The sequence below is a fragment of the Nerophis ophidion genome, linkage group LG14 (assembly GCF_033978795.1).
Source record: "Nerophis ophidion isolate RoL-2023_Sa linkage group LG14, RoL_Noph_v1.0, whole genome shotgun sequence".
Classification (NCBI taxonomy): domain Eukaryota; kingdom Metazoa; phylum Chordata; class Actinopteri; order Syngnathiformes; family Syngnathidae; genus Nerophis; species Nerophis ophidion.
This window is the reverse complement of record NC_084624.1, coordinates 8,948,465-8,968,657: the sequence shown is the minus strand read 5'-3', so window position 1 is coordinate 8,968,657 and position 20,193 is coordinate 8,948,465. Positions and strand designations below refer to the sequence as shown.

Here is a 20,193-nt window from a genome sequence, read left to right as displayed (position 1 = left end):
ACACAGTACAGGCCAAAAGTTTGGACACACCTTATTCAAAGCGTTTTCTTTATTTTCATGACTGTTTACATTGTAGATTGTCACTGAAGGCATCAAAACTATGACACCTGCGAAGTGAGAACCATTTCCGGTAACTACCTCTTGAAGCCCATGGAGAGAATGCCGAGAGTGTGCAAAGCAGTAATCAGAGCAAAGGGTGGCTGTTTTGAAGAAACTAGAATATAAAACGTGTTTTCGGTTATTTCACCTTTTTTTGGTGGCCTCGGAGTCTTGTTCATGAGTGAGGGAAGAGTGGATCGTGAGATCGACAGGCGGATCGGTGTGGCGTCTTCAGTAATGCGGACGCTGTATCGATCCGTTGTGGTGAAGAAGGAGCTGAGCCGGAAGGCGAAGCTCTTAATTTACCGGTCGATCTACGTTCCCATCCTCACCTATGGTCATGAGCTTTGGGTCATGACCAAAAGGACAAGATCACGGGTAAAAGCGGCCCAAATGAGTTTCCTCTCCCTTAGAGATAGGGTGAGAAGCTCTGCCATCCGGGAGGAGCTCAAAGTAAAGACGCTGCTCCTCCACATGGAGAGGAGCCATATGAGGTAGTTCGGGCATCTGGTCAGGATGCCACCCGAACGCCTCCCTAGGGAGGTGTTTAGGGCATGTCCCACCGGTAGGAGGCCACGGGGAAGACCCAGGACACGTTGGGTAGACTATGTCTCCCGTCTGGGAGGAGCTGGACCAAGTGGCTGGGGAGAGGAAAGTCTGGAATTCTCTGCTTAGGCTGCTGCCCCCGTGACCCGACCTCGGATAAGCAGAAGAAAATGGATGGATGTGAAGTACATAACTCCACGTGTGTTCATTCATAGTTTTGATGTGACAGATAGTAAATAATAAAAATTAATAATAAAAAATACATAAATATATATATAATTTTATTATTATTTACTATCTATTTGTATTATGTAATTTACAATGTAAATATCGTATTTCCTAGAATTGCCGCAGGGCATAAAGTATGCACCTGCCTTGAATTACCGCCGGGTCGAACTCGCTTCGCAAAATAATTAGCGCATGCTTAGTATTACCGCCTGGTCAAACTCGTGACGCTTCCCCTGTCATCATTTTCAAAATGGAGGAGGCTGATTTCAATACCAGTGATTTGAAATCGCATAAAGGGAAGAAAATTAAGAGCTATTCAGTAGGATTTAAGGTCCAAGCTTACATCACACTCAAATTTTTACTGCATACCTTTGGTTAAGTGCCGGGGTGAGAAGAGGTTTTAAAATAATTAGCGCATGCTTACTTTTACCACATGCCTTTGGTAAGCGCCGGAGTGAGAAGAGGTTTTAAAATAATTAGCGCTTGCTTACTTTTACCACATGCCTTTGGTAAGCGCAGGAGTGAGAAGAGGTTTTAAATTAATTAGCGCCCCGGCGGCAATTCAAGAAAATACGGTAGTCATGAAAATAAAGAATTGAATGAGAAGGGCCCTGCGATGAGGTGGCGACTTGTCCAGGGTGTAGTCCGCCTTCCGCCCGATTGTAGCTGAGATAGGCACCAGCGCCCCCCGCGACCCCAAAGGGAATAAGCGGTAGAAAATGGATGGATGAAATCACATAAAGGGAAGAAGATTATAAGCTATTAAGTAGGATTTAAGGTCCAAGCTTACATCACACACAAATTTTTACTGCATACCTTTGGTACGTGCCGGAGTGAGATATGGTTTTAAAATAATTAGCGCATGCTTACTTTTACCGCATGCCTTTGGTAAGCGCAGGAGTGAGAAGAGGTTTTAAATTAATTAGCGCCCCGGCGGCAATTCAAGGAAATACGGTAGTCATGAAAATAAAGAATTGAATGAGAAGGGCCCTGCGATGAGGTGGCGACTTGTCCAGGGTGTAGTCCGCCTTCCGCCCGATTGTAGCTGAGATAGGCACCAGCGCCCCCCGCCACCCCAAAGGGAATAAGCGGTAGGAAATGGATGGATGGATGAAATCACATAAAGGGAAGAAGATTATAAGCTACCTTAAAGGTAGAAAAGCGCTATACAAGTACAACCCATTTATCATTTATTTATTTATTTATTAAGTAGGATTTAAGGTCCAAGCTTACATCACACACAAATTTTTACTGCATACCTTTGGTACGTGCCGGAGTGAGAAGAGGTTTTAAAATAATTAGCGCATGCTTACTTTTACCGCATGCCTTTGGTAAGCGCAGGAGTGAGAAGAGGTTTTAAATTAATTAGCGCCCCGGCATCAATTCAAGGAAATACGGTAGTCATGAAAATAAATAATTGAATGAGAAGGGCCCTGCGATGAGGAGGCGACTTGTCCAGGGTGTACTCCGCCTTCCGCCCGATTGTAGCTGAGATAGGCACCAGCGACCCCAAAGGGAATAAGCGGTAGAAAATGGATGGATGGATGGATGAAATCACATAAAGGGAAGAAGATTATAAGCTATTAAGTAGGATTTAAGGTCCAAGCTTACATCACACACAAATTTTTACTGCATACCTTTGGTAAGTGCCGGAATGAGATATGGTTTTAAAATAATTAGCGCATGCTTACTTTTACCACATGCCTTTTGTAAGCGCAGGAATGAGAAGAGGTTTTAAATTAATTAGCGCCCCGGCGGCAATTCAAGGAAATACGGTAGTCATGAAAATAAAGAATTGAATGAGAAGGGCCCTGCGATGAGGTGGCGACTTGTCCAGGGTGTAGTCCGCCTTCCGCCCGATTGTAGCTGAGATAAGCACCAGCGCCCCCCGCGACCCCAAAGGGAATAAGCGGTAGGAAATGGATGGATGGATGAATGAGAAGGTGTGTCCACACTTTTGGCCTGTACTGTATATATGTGTACTGTGGACCACTAGCAGTAAATAAACGTTATTTGGCACACATTAGAGGTAATTAAACTTTGAAATAAAGTAAGTTATAATGACATTTAGCTGGTAGTGTTCCATTTTAATAAGAATAAGAGCTTTACGTGTTACAATAACTGAAGCCCATTCATCTTGTCACGTCATTGATGTTCTCCGCCTAACTACACCGAGAGAGACAAACAACTTAAAAGTGTGTATGCTGATATTATGTAATATATGTATTCATGTGATTTAAAGAGATAGAAGAGACTACCTGGGAGCACCGCCACAGTGACGCCGCCATCTTGAATCCAGAGCGAGTCACGCACGTGCAACATTGCCGCATCAGCTGACCTGCCGCTCCACCAATAGGAGGAGAGTTTGCGGCGGAGGGGCGGAGCCAAGTGTCAGCGTGGCTTTTAAAGGGAAACTCGACACCAAAAGACTTCTTACTTGTGTTGTTTTAGTTGAACAATAAACACACCCAAGCACTTCCAATATACAATTCAAAATAGTTCCGATTCTCCGGATCATAATAAAACAAATATATATTTTGTTTCATTTAATTTTTAATTGACATCCAGCATCAGATATTCCTATCCATTACATCATATTTACATACGTCATATAGCTGGTGTCTGGCCGGAATGTCAAAATATGTTTTTGTTTGAATCCCCATCCCCTCCCAAAAAAACAAAACTAAATAATAACATTTACGGATAAATCAATTAAATAAAGAAAAAGGAAATAATGATAATAATAATCTGCGATGAGGTGGCGACTTGTCCAGGGTGTACCCCGGCTTCCGCCCGATTGTAGCTGAGATAGGCGCCAGCGCCCCCCGTGACCCCAAAAGGGAATAAGCGGTAGAAAATGGATGGATGGATGATAATAATAATAATCCAAAGGGAATAAGCGGTAGATAATGGATGGATAGCTAATAATAATAATTACAAAATACAAAGAGATTTTATATATATATATATATATATATATATATATATATATATGTATATATATATATACATGTGGCAGCACGGCGGAGGATGGGTTAGTGACTCTGCCTCACAATACGACGGTCCTGAGTAGTCCTGGGTTCAATCCCTGGCTCAGGATCTTTATGTGTAGAGTATATATATATATATATATACACACACACACACACACACACACACACACACACACACACACACACACACACACAAGCCACAACGACATCCTCAGTTCAGAGCCCACATGAGGGCAAGGAAAAACTCACAACCCATTGAGATCATACTTGCTGGGAATGGGGGTGCTGGAGCCTTTTCTATTCGGGCGGAAGGCAGGGTGCACCCTGGACAAGTCGCCGCCTCATGACAGGGCCAACACAGATAGACAACATTCACACACTTAGGACTATTGAGTGTTGCCAATCAATCTATCCCCAGGTGCATGTTTGTTGGAGGAGGGAACCCATGCAGTCACAGGGAGAACATGCATACTACACACAGAAAGATCCAGAACATGCATACTACACACGGAAAGATTCCAAGCCTGGGATTGAACTCAAGAGTACTCAGGACCTTGAGGCACATGCACTAACCCCTGTGCCACCGTGCTGCCCATGCAACCTATACATTCTATAACTTTTTTTATATACACTATACGATGTACATGAGACCTATACATTCTATAATTTTTTATATACAATGTATAAGAAACCTATACAATCTATATATCTTTTATATACGATGTATATGAAATCTATAGACTCTATGTTTTTATAAACAATGTATATGAAACCTATACATTCTCCATTTCATAATTTTTTATATACAATGTATATGACACCTATACATTCTATATTTTTATATACAATGTATATGAAACCTATACATTCCCCATTTTTTATATACAATGTATATGAAACCTATGTATTCTCTATTTTATTATTATATTTGATATATGATGTATATAAAACCTATACATTCTACATATATTTTTTATATACGATGTATATGGGACCTATTCATTCTCTATTTTTATATACAATGAATATATGAAACCTATACATTCACTATTTTTATATACAATGTATATGAAACCTATACATTCTCTATTTTACTATATTTTTATATACGATGTATATTAAACCTATACATTCTATATCTTTTATATACAATGCATGTGAAACCTATATATTCTCTATTTTATTATTGTTATTTTATATACAATGCACACGAAACCTATACATTATATATTTTATTATTTTTTATATATGATGTATATGAAACCTATTCATTTTCTATTTTTATATACAATGTATATGAAACCTATATATTCTCTATTTTATTATTTTTTATATACAATGTATATGAAACCTATACATTCTATATTTTTTATACAATGTATATGAAATCTATGCATTCTCTATTTTTTAGATACGATGTATACGAAACCTATATGTTTTATAATTTTTGCATATACAATGTATATGAAACCTATACATTCTCTATTTTATTTTATTTAAAAAATTTACGATGTATGTGAAACCTATATATTCTATATATTTTTTATATACGATGCATATGAAACCTATACATTCTCTGTTTGTTATTTTTTATATACATTGTATATGAAACCTATATATTTTCTATGAAACCTATACATTCTCTATTTTATTATTATTTTATATACAATGTATATGAAACCTATGCATTTTGTATATTTTTATATATGATGTATATGAAACCTATACATTCTCTATTTTATAATTATTATTTTGTACATACGATGTATATGAAACCTATACATTCTCTATTTTTATATATGATGTATATGAAACCTATACATTCTCTATTTTATAATTATTATTTTGTACATACGATGTATATGAAACCTATACATTCTCTATTTTTTATATACGGTGTATGAAACATATACATTCTCTATTTTTTATTTTTTTATATACGCTGTATATGAAACCTATACATTATATAATTATTTTGTTTATATACGATGTATATGAAACCTATACATTAAAAAAAAGTAAATATATAAAATGTATATGTAACCTACACATTATATAATTATTTTGTTTATATACGCTGTATATGAAACCTATACATTCTAAAAAAAAAGTATATATATAAAATGTATATAAAACCTATACATTCTATAAAACATTTTTTGGGGTGGCAGAAATGATTCTTGTAGGACGTCCCTCTTCCCGTCCAGTCTGCGGTCCTGACCGCCATCGACAGCGCCCTCTGGCGGCAGCTATTCGCAGCGCAGGGACTCCTCCCTCTGCAGAGCTGGGAGCTCCGCGGTTGTGCAGCCGAGCTCGCCCTGTGACAGCAGCACCGGCGCACACTCCTCCGCCACTTTTCTCCTGCTTCTTCACCGCGACCACCCGCATCTTCCCCCCGTGGACGGACGTCGGCGTGGCCTCGTCGAGAATGGGGAACCGGGACGATGAGTACGATTTTTTGTTCAAAGGTAAAAACAACAACAGAAAAAAAAAGGAGGAGGAGGAGGAAGAAGAGGGGGTTGGGGGGGGGGGGGGGGGGGGGGGTGCTGACCACATTCTTCTTTTCCTCCGACCTCGCTTTACGAACGCACTTTATGGTCTTTTATTGCGTCTGGATGCTGACCAGGTGATGATAGTCCGAACGTGGGCTGATTTTTATTGCAAGCCTGCAGGATCTAGGAGCTCTTGTAGGCCTGCATGTGCAACTTTTGCCTTCATGTGAGAGGATCCTGGCTGCTCTGTGCTGATGCATCTGCTCAGCTGGATCCAGAATGCCTCTTTGATGCTGATATCAGCTCCTGTGGCACATTAACATCCCGGGGGGGTGCAGGCGGCAAAAGGCCATTTAGATGTAACAAAGTATCCTCTGTGGGATGAATAGTGCATCTGCAGGAGGCCAGGGCTTTCTCTCTCTCTCTCTCTGTCTATCTCGCCCTTTCTGCCAGGGGGCAGCGGGGACGACAGGAAGGGCAAGGCGGCTTGAAAGTGTCGATTCAGGTTTGGAAGGAGCCCGCGTTATCAGCTTCCTGCAGGCCGGACTGGAACGGTGTCAAAGTTAGGCTCCGTTTCCTTTTTGGAGAAATTGGGGGGGGGGGAATAAAAAGAAAGGCCCCACCTCTGCAGCTGTTGTTTTGGTACAGAGGAGGCCCTCCTGGAGCGGACTGAGTCAGACCTCAGGCCCGGTGCTCGTCGGGCTCCTTCGAGACAATAGCAGATCTTGGACAAGGTTCAGGCCGAAGGACCGCGCGGGTGTCAAAACAAACGCGGGAGGTGTTGACTTCCTAGTGCAATGTTAGGGAAACTGGTTGGTTTTGGGGGGGGATCAGGGAATGTCATTTGTGAAGCACTTACTGATTGATATATATATATATATATATATATATATATATATATATATATATATATATATATATATATATATATATATACATACATACATACATACATACAAACCCTGTTTCCATGAGTTGGGAAATTGTGTTAGATGTAAATATAAACAGAATACAATGATTTGCAAATCCTTTTCAACCCATATTCAGTTGAATATGCTACAAAGGCAACATATTTGATGTTCAAACTGATAAACTTTTTTTTTTTTGTGCAAATAATAATTAACTTAGAATTTCATGGCTGCAACATGTGCCAAAGTAGTTGGGAAAGGGCATGTTCACCACTGTGTTACATCACCTTTTCTTTTAACAACACTCAATAAATGTTCGGGAAATGAGGAAACTAATTGTTGAAGCTTTGGAAGTGGAATTCTTTCCCATTCTTGTTTTATGTAGAGCTTCAGTCGTTCAACTGTCCGCTGTCGTATTTTACGCTTCATAATGCGCCACACATTTTCCATGGGAGACAGGTCTGGACTGCAGGCGGGCCAGGAAAGTACCCGCAGTCTTTTTTTTACAAAGCCACGCTGTTGTAACACGTGTTGAATGTGGCTTGGCATTGTCTTACTGAAATAAGCAGGGGCGTCCATGAAAAAGACGGCGCTTAGATGGCAGCATATGTTGTTCCAAAACCTGTATGTACCTTTCAGCATTAATGGTGCCTTCACAGATGTGTAATTTACCCATGCCTTGGGCACTAATGCACCCCCATACCATCACAGATGCTGGCTTTTCAACTTTGCGTCGATAACAGTCTGGATGGTTCGCTTCCCCTTTGGTCCGCATGACACGATGTCGAATATTTCCATAAACAATTTGAAATGGGACTCGTCAGACCACAGAACACTTTTCCACTTTGCATCAGTCCATCTTAGGTGATCTCGGGCCCAGAGAAGCCGGCGGCGTTTCTGTTTGTTGTTGATAAATGGCTTTTGCTTTGCATAGTAGAGCTTTAACTTGCACTTACAGATGTAGCGACAAACTGTATTTAGTGACAGTGGTTTTCTGAAGTGTTCCTGAGCCCATGTGGTGATATCCTTTCGAAATTGATGTTGGTTTTTGATACAGTGCCATCAAAGGGATCGAAGGTCACGGTCATTCAATTTCCGGCCATGCCGCTTGCGTGGAGTGATTTCTCCAGATTCTCTGAACCTTTTGATGATATTATGGAGCGTAAATGTTGAAATGCCTAAAATTCTTGCAATTGCACTTTGAGAAACGTTGTTCTTAAACTGTTTGACTATTTGCTCACACAGTTGTGGACAAAGGGGTGTACCTCGCCGCATCCTTTCTTGTGGAAGACTGAAATTTTTTGGGAAGCTGTTTTTATACCCAATCATGGCACCCACCTGTTCCCAATTAGCCTGCACACCTGTGGGATGTTCCAAATAAGTGTTTGATGAGCATTCCTCAACTTTATCAGTATTTATTGCCACCTTTTCTAACTTCTTTGTCACGTGTTGCTGGCATCAAATTCTAAAGTTAATGATTATTTGCACACACAAAAAAATGTTTATCAGTTTGAACATCAAATATGTTGTCTTTGTAGCATATTCAACTGAATATGGGTTGAAAATGATTTGCAAATCATTGTATTCTGTTTATATTTACCTCTAACGTTCTCAGTGGCTTAGTGGTTAGAATGTCCGCCCTGAGATCAGAAGGTTGTGAGTTCAAACCCCGGCCGAGTCATACCAATGACTATAAAAAAACGGGACCCATTGCCTCCCTGCTTGGCACTCAGCATCAAGAGTTGGAATTGGGGGTTAAATCACCCAAAAAAATTATTCCCGGGCGCGGCACCGCTGCTGCTCACTGCTCTCTCACTTCCCAGGGGGTGATCAAGGGGATGGGTCAAATGCAGAGGAAAAATTTCACCACACTTAGTGTGTGTGTGTGTGACAATCATTGGTACTTTAACACAATTTCCCAACTCATGGAAACGGTGTTTGTACACACTAGCTGTTTGATTGTAACGTGCATCTTCCATGTCCTTTTTATTACTAAATTTGAGCTGTTAAAGGCCTACTGAAATGAGATGTTCTTATTTAAACGGGGATAGCAGGTCCATTCTATGTGTCATACTTGATCATTTCGCCATATTGCCATATTTTTGCTGAAAGGATTTAGTAGAGAACATCGACGATAAAGTTCGCAACTTTTGGTGCTGATAAAAAAGCCTTGCCTGTACGGGAAGTAGCAGACGATGTGCACGTGACATCACGGGTTGTGGAGCTCCTCACATCTGAACATTGTTTATAATCATAGCCACCATCAGCAAAACCTATTCGGACCGAGAACGCGACGAGTTCCCCATTAATTTGAGCGAGGATGAAAGATTCGTGGATGAGGAAAGTTAGAGTGAAGGACTAGAAAAAGAAAAAAAAAAAAGGCGGCAGCTCCAGGCGACGGCAGTGTGAGCGATTCAGATGTTATTAGACACATTTACTAGGATAATTCTGGAAAATCCCTTATCTGCCTATTGTGTTAATAGTGTCTTAGTGAGATTATAAAGTCATACCTGAAAGTCAGAGGGCTGCGGTGAACGCCAGTGTCTCTGAGAGAAGCCGGAGCCAAGATCACAGCTGCCTTTTTGACAGCTACAGGAGGAGGTCGCATAATCCACTCAAGTCTCCAGTAAGAGCCGACTTAATATCACAATTTTCCCATCCAAAAACTTGCTGGTTGACGTACAGAAACATGTTCGCTTGACCGCTCTGTGTTAAAGCTTCACAACAAACAAAGAAACACCGGCTGTGTTTTGGTGCTAAAGGCAATTGCAATCCACCGCTTTCCACCAACAGCATTCTTCTTTGATGTCTCCATTATTAATTGAACAACTTGCAAAAGATTAAGCAACACAGATGTCCAAATTACTGTGTAATCATGCGATGAAAAGAGACGACTTTTAGCCGTGTGTGGTGCTGAGCTAATATGTCCCCTCCAACCCGAGACGGCACAAACACGCGTCATAATACGCGTCATCATTCCATGACATTTTCAACAAAAAACTCTGTGAGAAATTTAAAATTGTAATTTAGTAAACTAAAAAGGCCGTATTGGCATGTGTTGCAATGTTAATATTTCATCATTGATATATAAACTATCAGACTGCGTGGTCCCTAGTAGTGGCTTTCAGTAGGCCTTTAAAGTCGCCATGTAAAGTCGCTAATGCTAATAAGTAGCATGTATATGGCAAAGCCAATGTAAATTAGCATGAAGCTAGCGCATTTTGAAAAGTGGAGACTTACTTTATGAACGTTCCATCAGGCATACTTGCTTTGTTATTGTGGAAAATTGCGACATTACTTAGAAAAACCTAGGAGTCGATATCGGTACTCAATAGTACCATATTTCGGGACTTCTGTATATGTTCAGAAATATTACATTTTTCCATGAAACACATTATGATCTGATTATGATAACTTGTTTTCTTATTACATTTCTCAGTCTCATTTGCAAGTATTATAGACTTTGTATGCAGTTGCATTTTCAAGACGTTAGATGGCAGTAGTGTACAGGCTACAAAGTGTGTTGCCTAGCTAAGAAGTAGTCTTTGCCATGAAGCTGAACGTGCCAGTCCAGTCTTATGTTGCACCCTACCAAGTGTTTGTACTGTAAGTTACACACTAGCTGTTTGATTGTAACGTGGATCTTCAATGTCATTTTTATTCCTAAATTTGAGATGTTAAAGTCACTAATGCTAATAGGTAGCATGTATATGGCAAAGCCAATGTAAATTAGCATGAAGCTAGCGCATTTTGAAAAGTGGAGACTTACTTTATGAACGTTTTATCAGGCATACTTGCTTTGTTATCGTGGAAAATTGTGACATTACTTAGAAAAACCTAGGAGTCGATATCGGTACTCAATAGTACCATATTTCGGGACTTCTGTATATGTTCATAAATATTAAATTTTTCCATGAAACACATTATGATCTGATTATGATAACTTGTTTTCTTATTACATTTCTCAGTCTCATTTGCAAGTATTATAGACTTTGTATGCAGTTGCATTTTCAAGACGTTAGATGGCAGTAGTGTACAGGCTACAAAGTGTGTTGCCTAGCTAAGAAGTAGTCTTTGTCATGAAGCTGAACGTGCCAGTCCAGTCTTATGTTGCACCCTACAAAGTGTTTGTACTGTAAGTTACACACTAGCTGTTTGATTGTAACGTGGATCTTCAATGTCATTTTTATTCCTAAATTTGAGATGTTAAAGTCACTAATGCTAATAAGTAGCATGTATATGGCAAAGCCAATGTAAATTAGCATGAAGCTAGCGCATTTTGAAAAGTGGAGACTTACTTTATGAACGTTCTATCAGGCATACTTGCTTTGTTATCGTGGAAAATTGCGACATTACCGAGAAAAACCTAGGAATAGATACCGGTACTTAACAGTACCATATTTCGGGACTTTAATTAATAAATAGTACATTTTTCCATGAAATATATTATGAGCTGATTTTGATAACCATGCTGTCCAGTTGTTATATTTTGTTTTAGTAGTCTTTGCCATGAAGCTGAGTGTGCCAGTCCGGTCTTATGTTGCGCCCTACAAAGTGTTTATACTGTAAGTTACACATTACCTGTTGGTTGTAACGTGCATCTTTGTTGTCCTTTTTATTACAATTTTTTTATGTTAAAGTTGCCATGTAAAGTCGCTAATGCTAATAAGTAGCATGTATATGGCAAAGCTAATGTAAATTAGCATTAAGCTAGCGAATTTTGAAAAGTGGAGACTTACTTTATGAATGTTCTATCAGGCATTCTTGCTTTGTTTTTGTTGAAAATTGCAACATTACTTGGATGACGGTATCTTTCAAGTGCTGCTTGAAAAATTGTTTACTCGCCAAGTGTTTTCTTTGTGATGCAGTTTGTTAAGTAAAAAAACAAATAAAATGTCCATTGTGGTACGTTTTTGTTTTTAAATACACACTGACGCATTTTTCCGTCCTCTGTCTTTTCTCCAGTTGTGTTAATCGGGGACTCGGGGGTCGGCAAGAGCAACCTGCTCTCTCGATTCACTCGGAACGAGTTCAACCTGGAGAGCAAAAGCACCATCGGCGTGGAGTTTGCCACGCGCAGCATCCAGGTGGACGGCAAGACGATAAAGGCCCAGATCTGGGACACAGCGGGACAGGAACGCTACCGAGCCATCACCTCGGCGTGAGTTCCTCGATCGATTGATCAAAGTTTATTTATGTAGACCTAAATCACGAGGGTCAAACTAAATCATCAGTCTGGTTAGCTTTTTAGGTCAGGATTTGAAGCACACGTGCGATACTGGTCAAAATTTAGGCAGGTATCTGCGATACCGATCTGATACTTAAATGTGAATACACCTAACGTGCATGGCAAAGTTGAACAAGTAGTGTATTTCATGTGTTGCTGCTCCAGGGGAATCATCTTCAAACATACCATCTTACCCCCGGGCAAAAAAAAATCGTCACGTTATTTGGAACTGAATGCGTAAAATAGAACACATAAGAATTCACAAACTTATTTTTTTTTAAGCTGAATATACTGAGGATGAATTGCTGCTAATAGAAGCAAGCACGACAGAAGAGTAATACGTTGGAGCAGAAGGAAGCCGATAAGAGTGAGGTGAAAGTCACTCAAAGCTGCAAATGTGGAATTTGTAGGCGGGCAATTGCAACATAAATGGAGTGCTTACATAAAAAAAACGGTCCCTGGCCAGATGCACCAGACGAACAACTGTGCATGGAGGGAGTCACTTTAATATTGATCATGACAGTACATACACTGTTTAGTGTACAAACAAAACATGAAATAATACTTTACAGATACGGTAATATCATTGTTCATGTTTTTCACTCAGTACAAATTGGTGTCCTATCGCAGTGTTCGTGCTGACATAGAAGCTAACTTATCAGTTTCTATAGTTAGCTTTTATGGCTAATACCATAGCATGTCGCTGTGTTAGCACGCTAGAGAAATAGTTCCTCTTACAATAACAATGTTGCTACAGTTTGGTTATGTTGCGTTTGGACCAAATGTTCCTCCGAGGGAATTTAAGTTGCTGGTCAAATCCCAAGTTCTTTTGATGACACATAAGCTGATTTTAAATGAACACCCAGAACAGAATAGGTATTTTGCAATTTATTCCAAAGCTTTGGAGAGACCAACCTAAAAAACAACACATTCAATTCGCATCGCCCAGTTGATCTGAAAACACTGCGGAAGTCTTGTCTTCAGAGTGAATCCACACATCCATAGTTTTCCTCAGCTGTAGACTACCTTGAGATAGGAAAAAGGAGTATTGCTACTCCTGCATTCCAAGCTCAAGGCAGTCCACAGTGTACCATCGGTGAGGAGATAATTAGAAAAGATAAAAAGACTACAAGATGGAACACTAGCTATTTCAAATATGACTAAAGAAAAGAAATAACTTCTAAATATGGATATATGTATATATCCATATAAAATACATATAAAACGCTGAATATGACCTCTTCTGTCCAAGCCGCATATTTTCTATGACGATGACCTAATTGCGATCCCTTTGTGGACTTCAGTTACTACAGGGGCGCAGTGGGGGCGCTCCTGGTCTACGACATCGCCAAGCACCTGACGTATGAGAACGTGGAGCGCTGGCTGAAGGAGCTGAGGGACCACGCTGACAACAACATCGTCATCATGCTGGTGGGCAACAAGAGCGACCTGCGCCACCTGAGGGCCGTGCCCACGGACGAGGCCCGCGCCTTCGCAGGTAGACTTGCCATGTCAGCGAGTATCAATTTTAGCTGTGAGGACAAGAAACGGCGCTGTCAGTTATGGCAGCTAAACAAGGAATGGAGAACAAAGTTTGTTAAAATTCAGTCCATTAAAGTATAACAGCCAGGAACAAGCTACATGTAGCTGAGGAACGTGGCTTAATAATAATAATAATAATAATATAAATACATTCTATTATACGGCATTATTCACATGTGAATAATATAAATACAGTCTATATTATACAGCATTATTCACATGTGAATAATATAAATAAAGTCCATTATACGGCATTATTCACATGTGAATAATATAAATAGAGTCTATTATACGGCATTATTCACATGTGAATAATATAAATACAGTCTATTATACAGCATTATTCACATGTGAATAATATCAATACGGTCTATTATACGGCATTATTCACACGTGAATAATATAAATACGGTCTATTATACGGCATTATTTACATGTGAATAACATAAATGCAGTCTATTATACAGCATTATTTACATGTGAATAATATAAATAGTCTATTATACAGCATTATTCACATGTGAATAATATAAATACAGTCTATTATACGGCATTATTCACACGTGAATAATATAAATACAGTCTATTATACAGCATTATTAACACGTGAATAATATAAATACAGTCTATTATACGGCATTATTCACATGTGAATAATATCAATACAGTCTATTATACAGCATTATTCACATGTGAATAATATAAATACAGCCTATTATACAGCATTATTCACATGTGAATAATATGAATACAGTCTATTATACGGCATTATTCACATGTGAATAATGTAAAAAAATACAGTCTTGTACACCATTATTCACATGTTAATAATATAAATAGTCTATTATACAGCATTATTCACATGTGAGTAATATAAATACAGTCCATTATACAGCATTATTCACATGTGAATAATATAGTCTATTATACGGCATTATTTACATGTGAATATTATAAATACAGTCCATTATACAGCATTATTCACATGTGAATAATATACAGTCCATTATACAGCATTATTCACATGTGAATAATATAAATACAGTCTATTATACAGCATTATTCACACGTGAATAATTTAAATACAGTCTATTATACAGCATTATTCACATGTGAATAATATAAATACAGTCTATTATACGGCATTATTCACATGTGAATAATGTAAAAAAATACAGTCTTGTACACCATTATTCACATGTTAATAATATAAATAGTCTATTATACAGCATTATTCACATGTGAATAATATAGTCTATTATACGGCATTATTTACATGTAGATAATATAAATACAGTCTATTATACAGCATTATTCACATGTGAATAATATAGTCTATTATACGGCATTATTTACATGTGAATAATATAAATACAGTCCATTATAGAGCATTATTCACATGTGAATAATATAGTCTATTATACGGCATTATTCACATGTAAATAATATAAATAGTATATTATACAGCGTTATTCACATGTGAATAATACAGTCTATTATAAGGCATTATTTACATGTGAATATTATAAATACAGTCCATTATACAGCATTATTCACATGTGAATAATATAAATATACAGTCTATTATACAGCATTATTCACATGTGAATAATATAAATACAGTCTATTATACAGCATTATTCACATGTGAATAACATAAATACAGTCTATTATACAGCATTATTCACATGTGAATAATATAAATACAGTCTATTATACAGCATTATTCACTTGTGAGTAATATAAATACAGTCTATTATACGGCATTATTCACATGTGAATAATATAAATACAGTCTATTATACACCATTATTACATGTGAATAATATAAATACAGTTTATTATACAGCATTATTAACATGTGAATAATATACATACAGTTTATTATACAGCATTATTCACATGAGAATAACATAAATACAGTCTATTATATAAAAAGGAACATGTGCATTATACAGTCTGATTGTGGTCGGTATAAAGAACTTCTGTGTCGTTCCGTGTTGCAATTGTGTTTTTAGCCTGGATTCACAGTCCATTTTCTCTCTTTGTATCTTTGATGTAAGCTACCTTGCTACATGGCTCTGGGAAATGTAGTTAAGCTATGTAGCTTAGCTACATGTAGCTTAGCTACATGTAGCTTGTTACTGGCTGTCATACCTTATGGGACTGAAGTGTGGTCGTGTACAATGAACTTTGTACTCCTGACAGACGTCCATTCGTCGCCGAAACCAGGAAGTAAAATCCTTACAGACACTCGTGTCACATGACCTCGAGTGAGTCAGAGACAGAGGGACGCTTCAAGCTGACCAATTAAAAAAAATATATATAAATATTAGTGGTAAGGGGAATAATCGATTAAGATGCTTGGCAATTAGAACAGGGACGATTTTAAAATTGATTAGTAGACCCCCACAATCAATTTATTGTAAATCAAGTAATGCAGACCGTTTCGAAATGTAACCGACTGCAGCGAGTCAGCTCACAGAGAGATTCCACCAGCTTTTATTTTGAAGCACTTACGTTCCGGTTTTGAACACATTTCCATTAATTTAATGAACGTGGGAATTCATTTAACAGTTTCTTTTTACAAAAATAGAGTAGGTGTAGTGAAATTCATCTCTGCATTTGACCCATCCCCCTTGTTTACCCCCTGGGAGGTGAGGGGAGTAGTGAGCAGCATTAGTGGCCGCGCCCCCGGGAATCATTTTGGTGTTTTAACCCCCCAATTCCAACAATGCGTGTCTGGAGCTCCTGGGTCCCACAGTCCATCCCTTCCGGGTGCCCGTCTTGGTTGGGGCCTGCAGGGTCTAGTCCCCGCGTCTATTGTGGTAGCTTGGTGCACCATAAGGTATTCCGAGGTGCTGCTGGGGTAGTGACCTTGTGTGTCATCACGTCTGTGATCTTCTTTTAATTATTTTTTTTTATATATATTTTTATGTTTTATGATTATTATTTAAATTTAAGGAATCGACAGGGCGGTTGCGGGTTGTTCCATCTCCATCGTTGGGTTCCTGTGGTCCCGTGCTGGGCGGCCGACTTGCATGGGGTGGCCTGGGGCGGGCCCCATGTGCTCTTCAGGGGCTGGGCTCGTGGGGGCCCGGTTGCTGGTGGGGTAGGAGCGATCTTCCCGTCCAGGTGAGGGGAGTCTCTGGGCCCCTCGGGCGGGGCGTCCCGGCTTTTTGCCCGTGTGGGGTGTGGTCTCTCGCTGGCTGTCCTCTGCGGCCTGCTGCTGGCTCTTCCGGGCAGCACGGGGTTCCTGTCGCTGGCTGGCCTAATGTCAAAATTAAGAAAATAAATAAACCATAGCCTCCTGAGCCAGGAACAGATCCCACTACCACTATTTACCAGCCCAGCACTCGCACTCTACACCAGGGGTGTCAAACTCAAATACAGAGTGGGACAAACTCTAAAACTGAACAAAGCTGCGGGCCAAGGTTGAACAAATGAACCTTTTAATAGGGACCCAAACCAGTTTTGCATTGAATATTGAACATACAAGGCCTATATAACTTTATAGTGACATGCAAAATCCAGTACCAAATAATAATAATTCAAAAATAGCAATGGCATTTAAAATACAATTTAATTATATATTAAATGCCTCTTTTCTATTTGCAGCCTTCTGAGGTAAATATCAACATGAACTTTTTTCACAGGCTAATACATTTTAAAATAAAATAATGAATAAATCAACCATTCAGGGGGGGGGGGGGGGGTGTATTGTTGCGTCCCGGAAGAGTTAGTGCTGCAAGGGATCCTAGGTATTTGTCCTGTTGTGTTACGGTGCAGATGTTCTCCCGAAATGTGTTCGTCATTCTTGTTTGGTGTGGGTTCACAGTGTGGCGCATATTTGTAACAGTGTTAAAGTTGTTTATGCCAACATGGCACTGCCATATTTATTATTGAAGTCACAAAGTGCATTATTATTTTTTTTTAAATGCCTCAAAGCAGCAGCTTGGAATTTAGGACATGAGGAGGTTGAGGTGGGCGGGATTAGGAGGGGTGGGGTTTTGGTAGGGGGTAGCAGGGGGGGGTGTATTGTAGCATCCCGGAAGAGTTAGTGCTGCAAGGGGTTCTGGGCATTTGTCATGTTGTGTTACGGTGCGGATGTTCTCCCGAAATGTGTTTGTCAATATTGTTGTCCGGGTGGAAAACGGGAGAAATTCGGGAGAATGGTTGCCCCGGGAGACTTTCTAGAGGGGCACTGAAAATTGGGAGGGTTGGCAAGTATGAGTGGTAAATGCGGTGTATAAATCCGGCGGGCCAGCTCTAATGCTTATTTGATATTGCCTAAAGGGCCAAATGAAATTACACGGCGGGCCAAATTTGGACCGCGGGCCAGAGTTTGACACCCATACTCTACACCAGGGGTCCCCAAGATACGGCCCGCAAGCATCCATAATCCGGCCCGTGGAAAGTCCCAAGTTAAAATATTGACATTTTTATTTTCTTTTTGTATTATTTCTTTTAATCGGTCCTTTCTAATACATGTTCTACCGCTTGTTACTCTCGTTGTCATATATGTGTGTATATATATATATATATATATATATATATATATATATATATATATACATATATATATATATACACACACACACTCTCGAGGTTACTGTGGTTTATCCATTATACATTACTCAATACCGGGGTAGAACGGAATATACGTTAGGTCAGGAAAAAACACAGGGGCTATTTCATCCCTACAAGCCTGTTTTGCAGATTTTCCTGCTCTTCAGGGGATTTTATTATATAGTTTATTCTAAAATCCCCAGTTTCGCAGGTTTCCCTGCTCTTCAGGGGATTTTATTATAGATGCATCCATTTTCTACCGCTTATCCCTTTCGGGATCGCGGGGGGTGCTGCAGCCTATGTTATTACAAAATCCCCTGAAGAGCAGGGAAACCTGCGGAACAGGCTTGTAGGGATGAAATAGCCTCTGTGTTATTTCCCGTGTGTTTGTGTGTGTATATATACATATATATATATATATATATATATACAAATATATATATATATATATATATATACAAATATATATATATATATATATATATATGCCCCCGGATAAATTTTTTTAACACAATGCGGTCCCCCGAGTCAAAAAGTTTGGGGACCCCTGCTCTACACCGTTTGCCTTTATATTATTTTCAGTGCCAGAGCAGGAAGAGGCTAGGCATTTTAGTGGTCAAATTCTCTGTTAATTGACATTTTTTGACACATTTCGGTGGGGGATCCCCTGAATATAACATTTCTGAGGGATTCAAATAGTTATTTTTATGGCAAAAGTCCAACGTCGGGAAGCAGGACACAAAGGCTATTTTTCAGTGTTTGAATGAATGAATGAATTGCATTTATTAAAAATGCACTTGGTTAAAAGTGCAGGCTTGATTAAAAAAAAGGTAATTTTCCCGTGCATCGGACGAAACGTTTGACGTCGAAATGTGTTTTGCAGAGAAAAACAACTTGTCGTTCATAGAAACTTCCGCCCTGGACTCCACAAACGTGGAAGAGGCCTTCAAGAACATCCTCACAGGTGAGCGTCTTCCAGTATCGCCACCGCGCTCCAGGCTGAAACTGAAGCTTTGTGTTCCCGACGCAGAAATCTACCGCATCGTGTCGCAGAAACAGATCGCGGAGCGATCGGCTCACGACGAGTCCCCGGGGAACAACGTGGTGGACATCAGCGTCCCCCCCACCACGGACCACCAGAGGGGGGGCAAGCTGCAGTGCTGTCAGAACCTGTAGCCCCATGGCCGCTGTGGGTCTCGCCTCTGCAAGCCGGTTCGGAATTGGAAGTGGGACACGTCTGGCTGCTTAGTCTAAATCCACACCTTTCTTTTTTTTTTTTTTTTAGGTTGGTGATGCCACAGAAGGAATGGATTCCGAGTAGTAATTTCAGTGCAAAAACAGAAGTACCTGACTCAGCAAGGGCGGGTTTGGTAAAGTCGCCGGTCCAGTCCCACCAGCACTCCTGTTCTTGGACTCCACTTCCTGTTCTTGGACTCCACTTCCTGTTCAGTCATCTCAACGAGTGGTAGTAATGCTGCTGATGCTTATTTCCTGTAAAATATATTCTTTGTTTTCTTTGTTGTTTTGATAGCAGGTCTGCTCACATACATTATATTAATGCCATGAAAATAAATTTTACAGTATTATGA

At 39.5% G+C, this 20,193-nt stretch overlaps 2 protein-coding genes and 1 long non-coding RNA gene across 4 annotated transcripts in view; 1 reads left to right on the top strand and 2 right to left on the bottom strand.

The window, feature by feature from the left end:
* The window catches only part of LOC133568075 (mitochondrial import inner membrane translocase subunit TIM44-like), a 39,808-nt gene extending 36,572 nt beyond the window's left edge, over window positions 1-3,236 (bottom strand). Inside the window, exon 1 of the mRNA XM_061919782.1 lies at window positions 3,132-3,236. Within this exon, the coding sequence (XP_061775766.1) occupies window positions 3,132-3,203 (72 nt within the window). The 5' untranslated portion in view covers window positions 3,204-3,236. The remainder of the gene's footprint in view (window positions 1-3,131) is intronic.
* A 2,890-nt stretch (window positions 3,237-6,126) lies between these two features.
* On the top strand, window positions 6,127-20,193 carry LOC133568072 (ras-related protein Rab-11B-like). 2 transcript variants are annotated; one of them, XM_061919781.1, is made up of 6 exons: window positions 6,127-6,334; window positions 12,232-12,427; window positions 13,798-13,991; window positions 19,488-19,568; window positions 19,635-19,816; window positions 19,890-20,193. In XM_061919781.1, exons 1-5 carry the CDS (start codon window positions 6,295-6,297, stop codon window positions 19,778-19,780), a joined length of 657 nt encoding a protein of 218 aa, XP_061775765.1. In that variant the 5' UTR covers window positions 6,127-6,294; the 3' UTR covers window positions 19,781-19,816; window positions 19,890-20,193. The 2 variants fall into 2 exon arrangements, with proteins under 2 accessions (XP_061775765.1, XP_061775764.1); XM_061919780.1 differs by having other exon boundaries at window positions 6,128-6,334; window positions 19,635-19,793.
* LOC133568074 (uncharacterized) lies at window positions 12,982-17,937 on the bottom strand. The gene is made up of 2 exons (XR_009809531.1): window positions 16,193-17,937; window positions 12,982-14,025 (listed from the first exon to the last, which is right to left on the bottom strand). It is a non-coding gene; the product is annotated as an uncharacterized LOC133568074 (long non-coding RNA).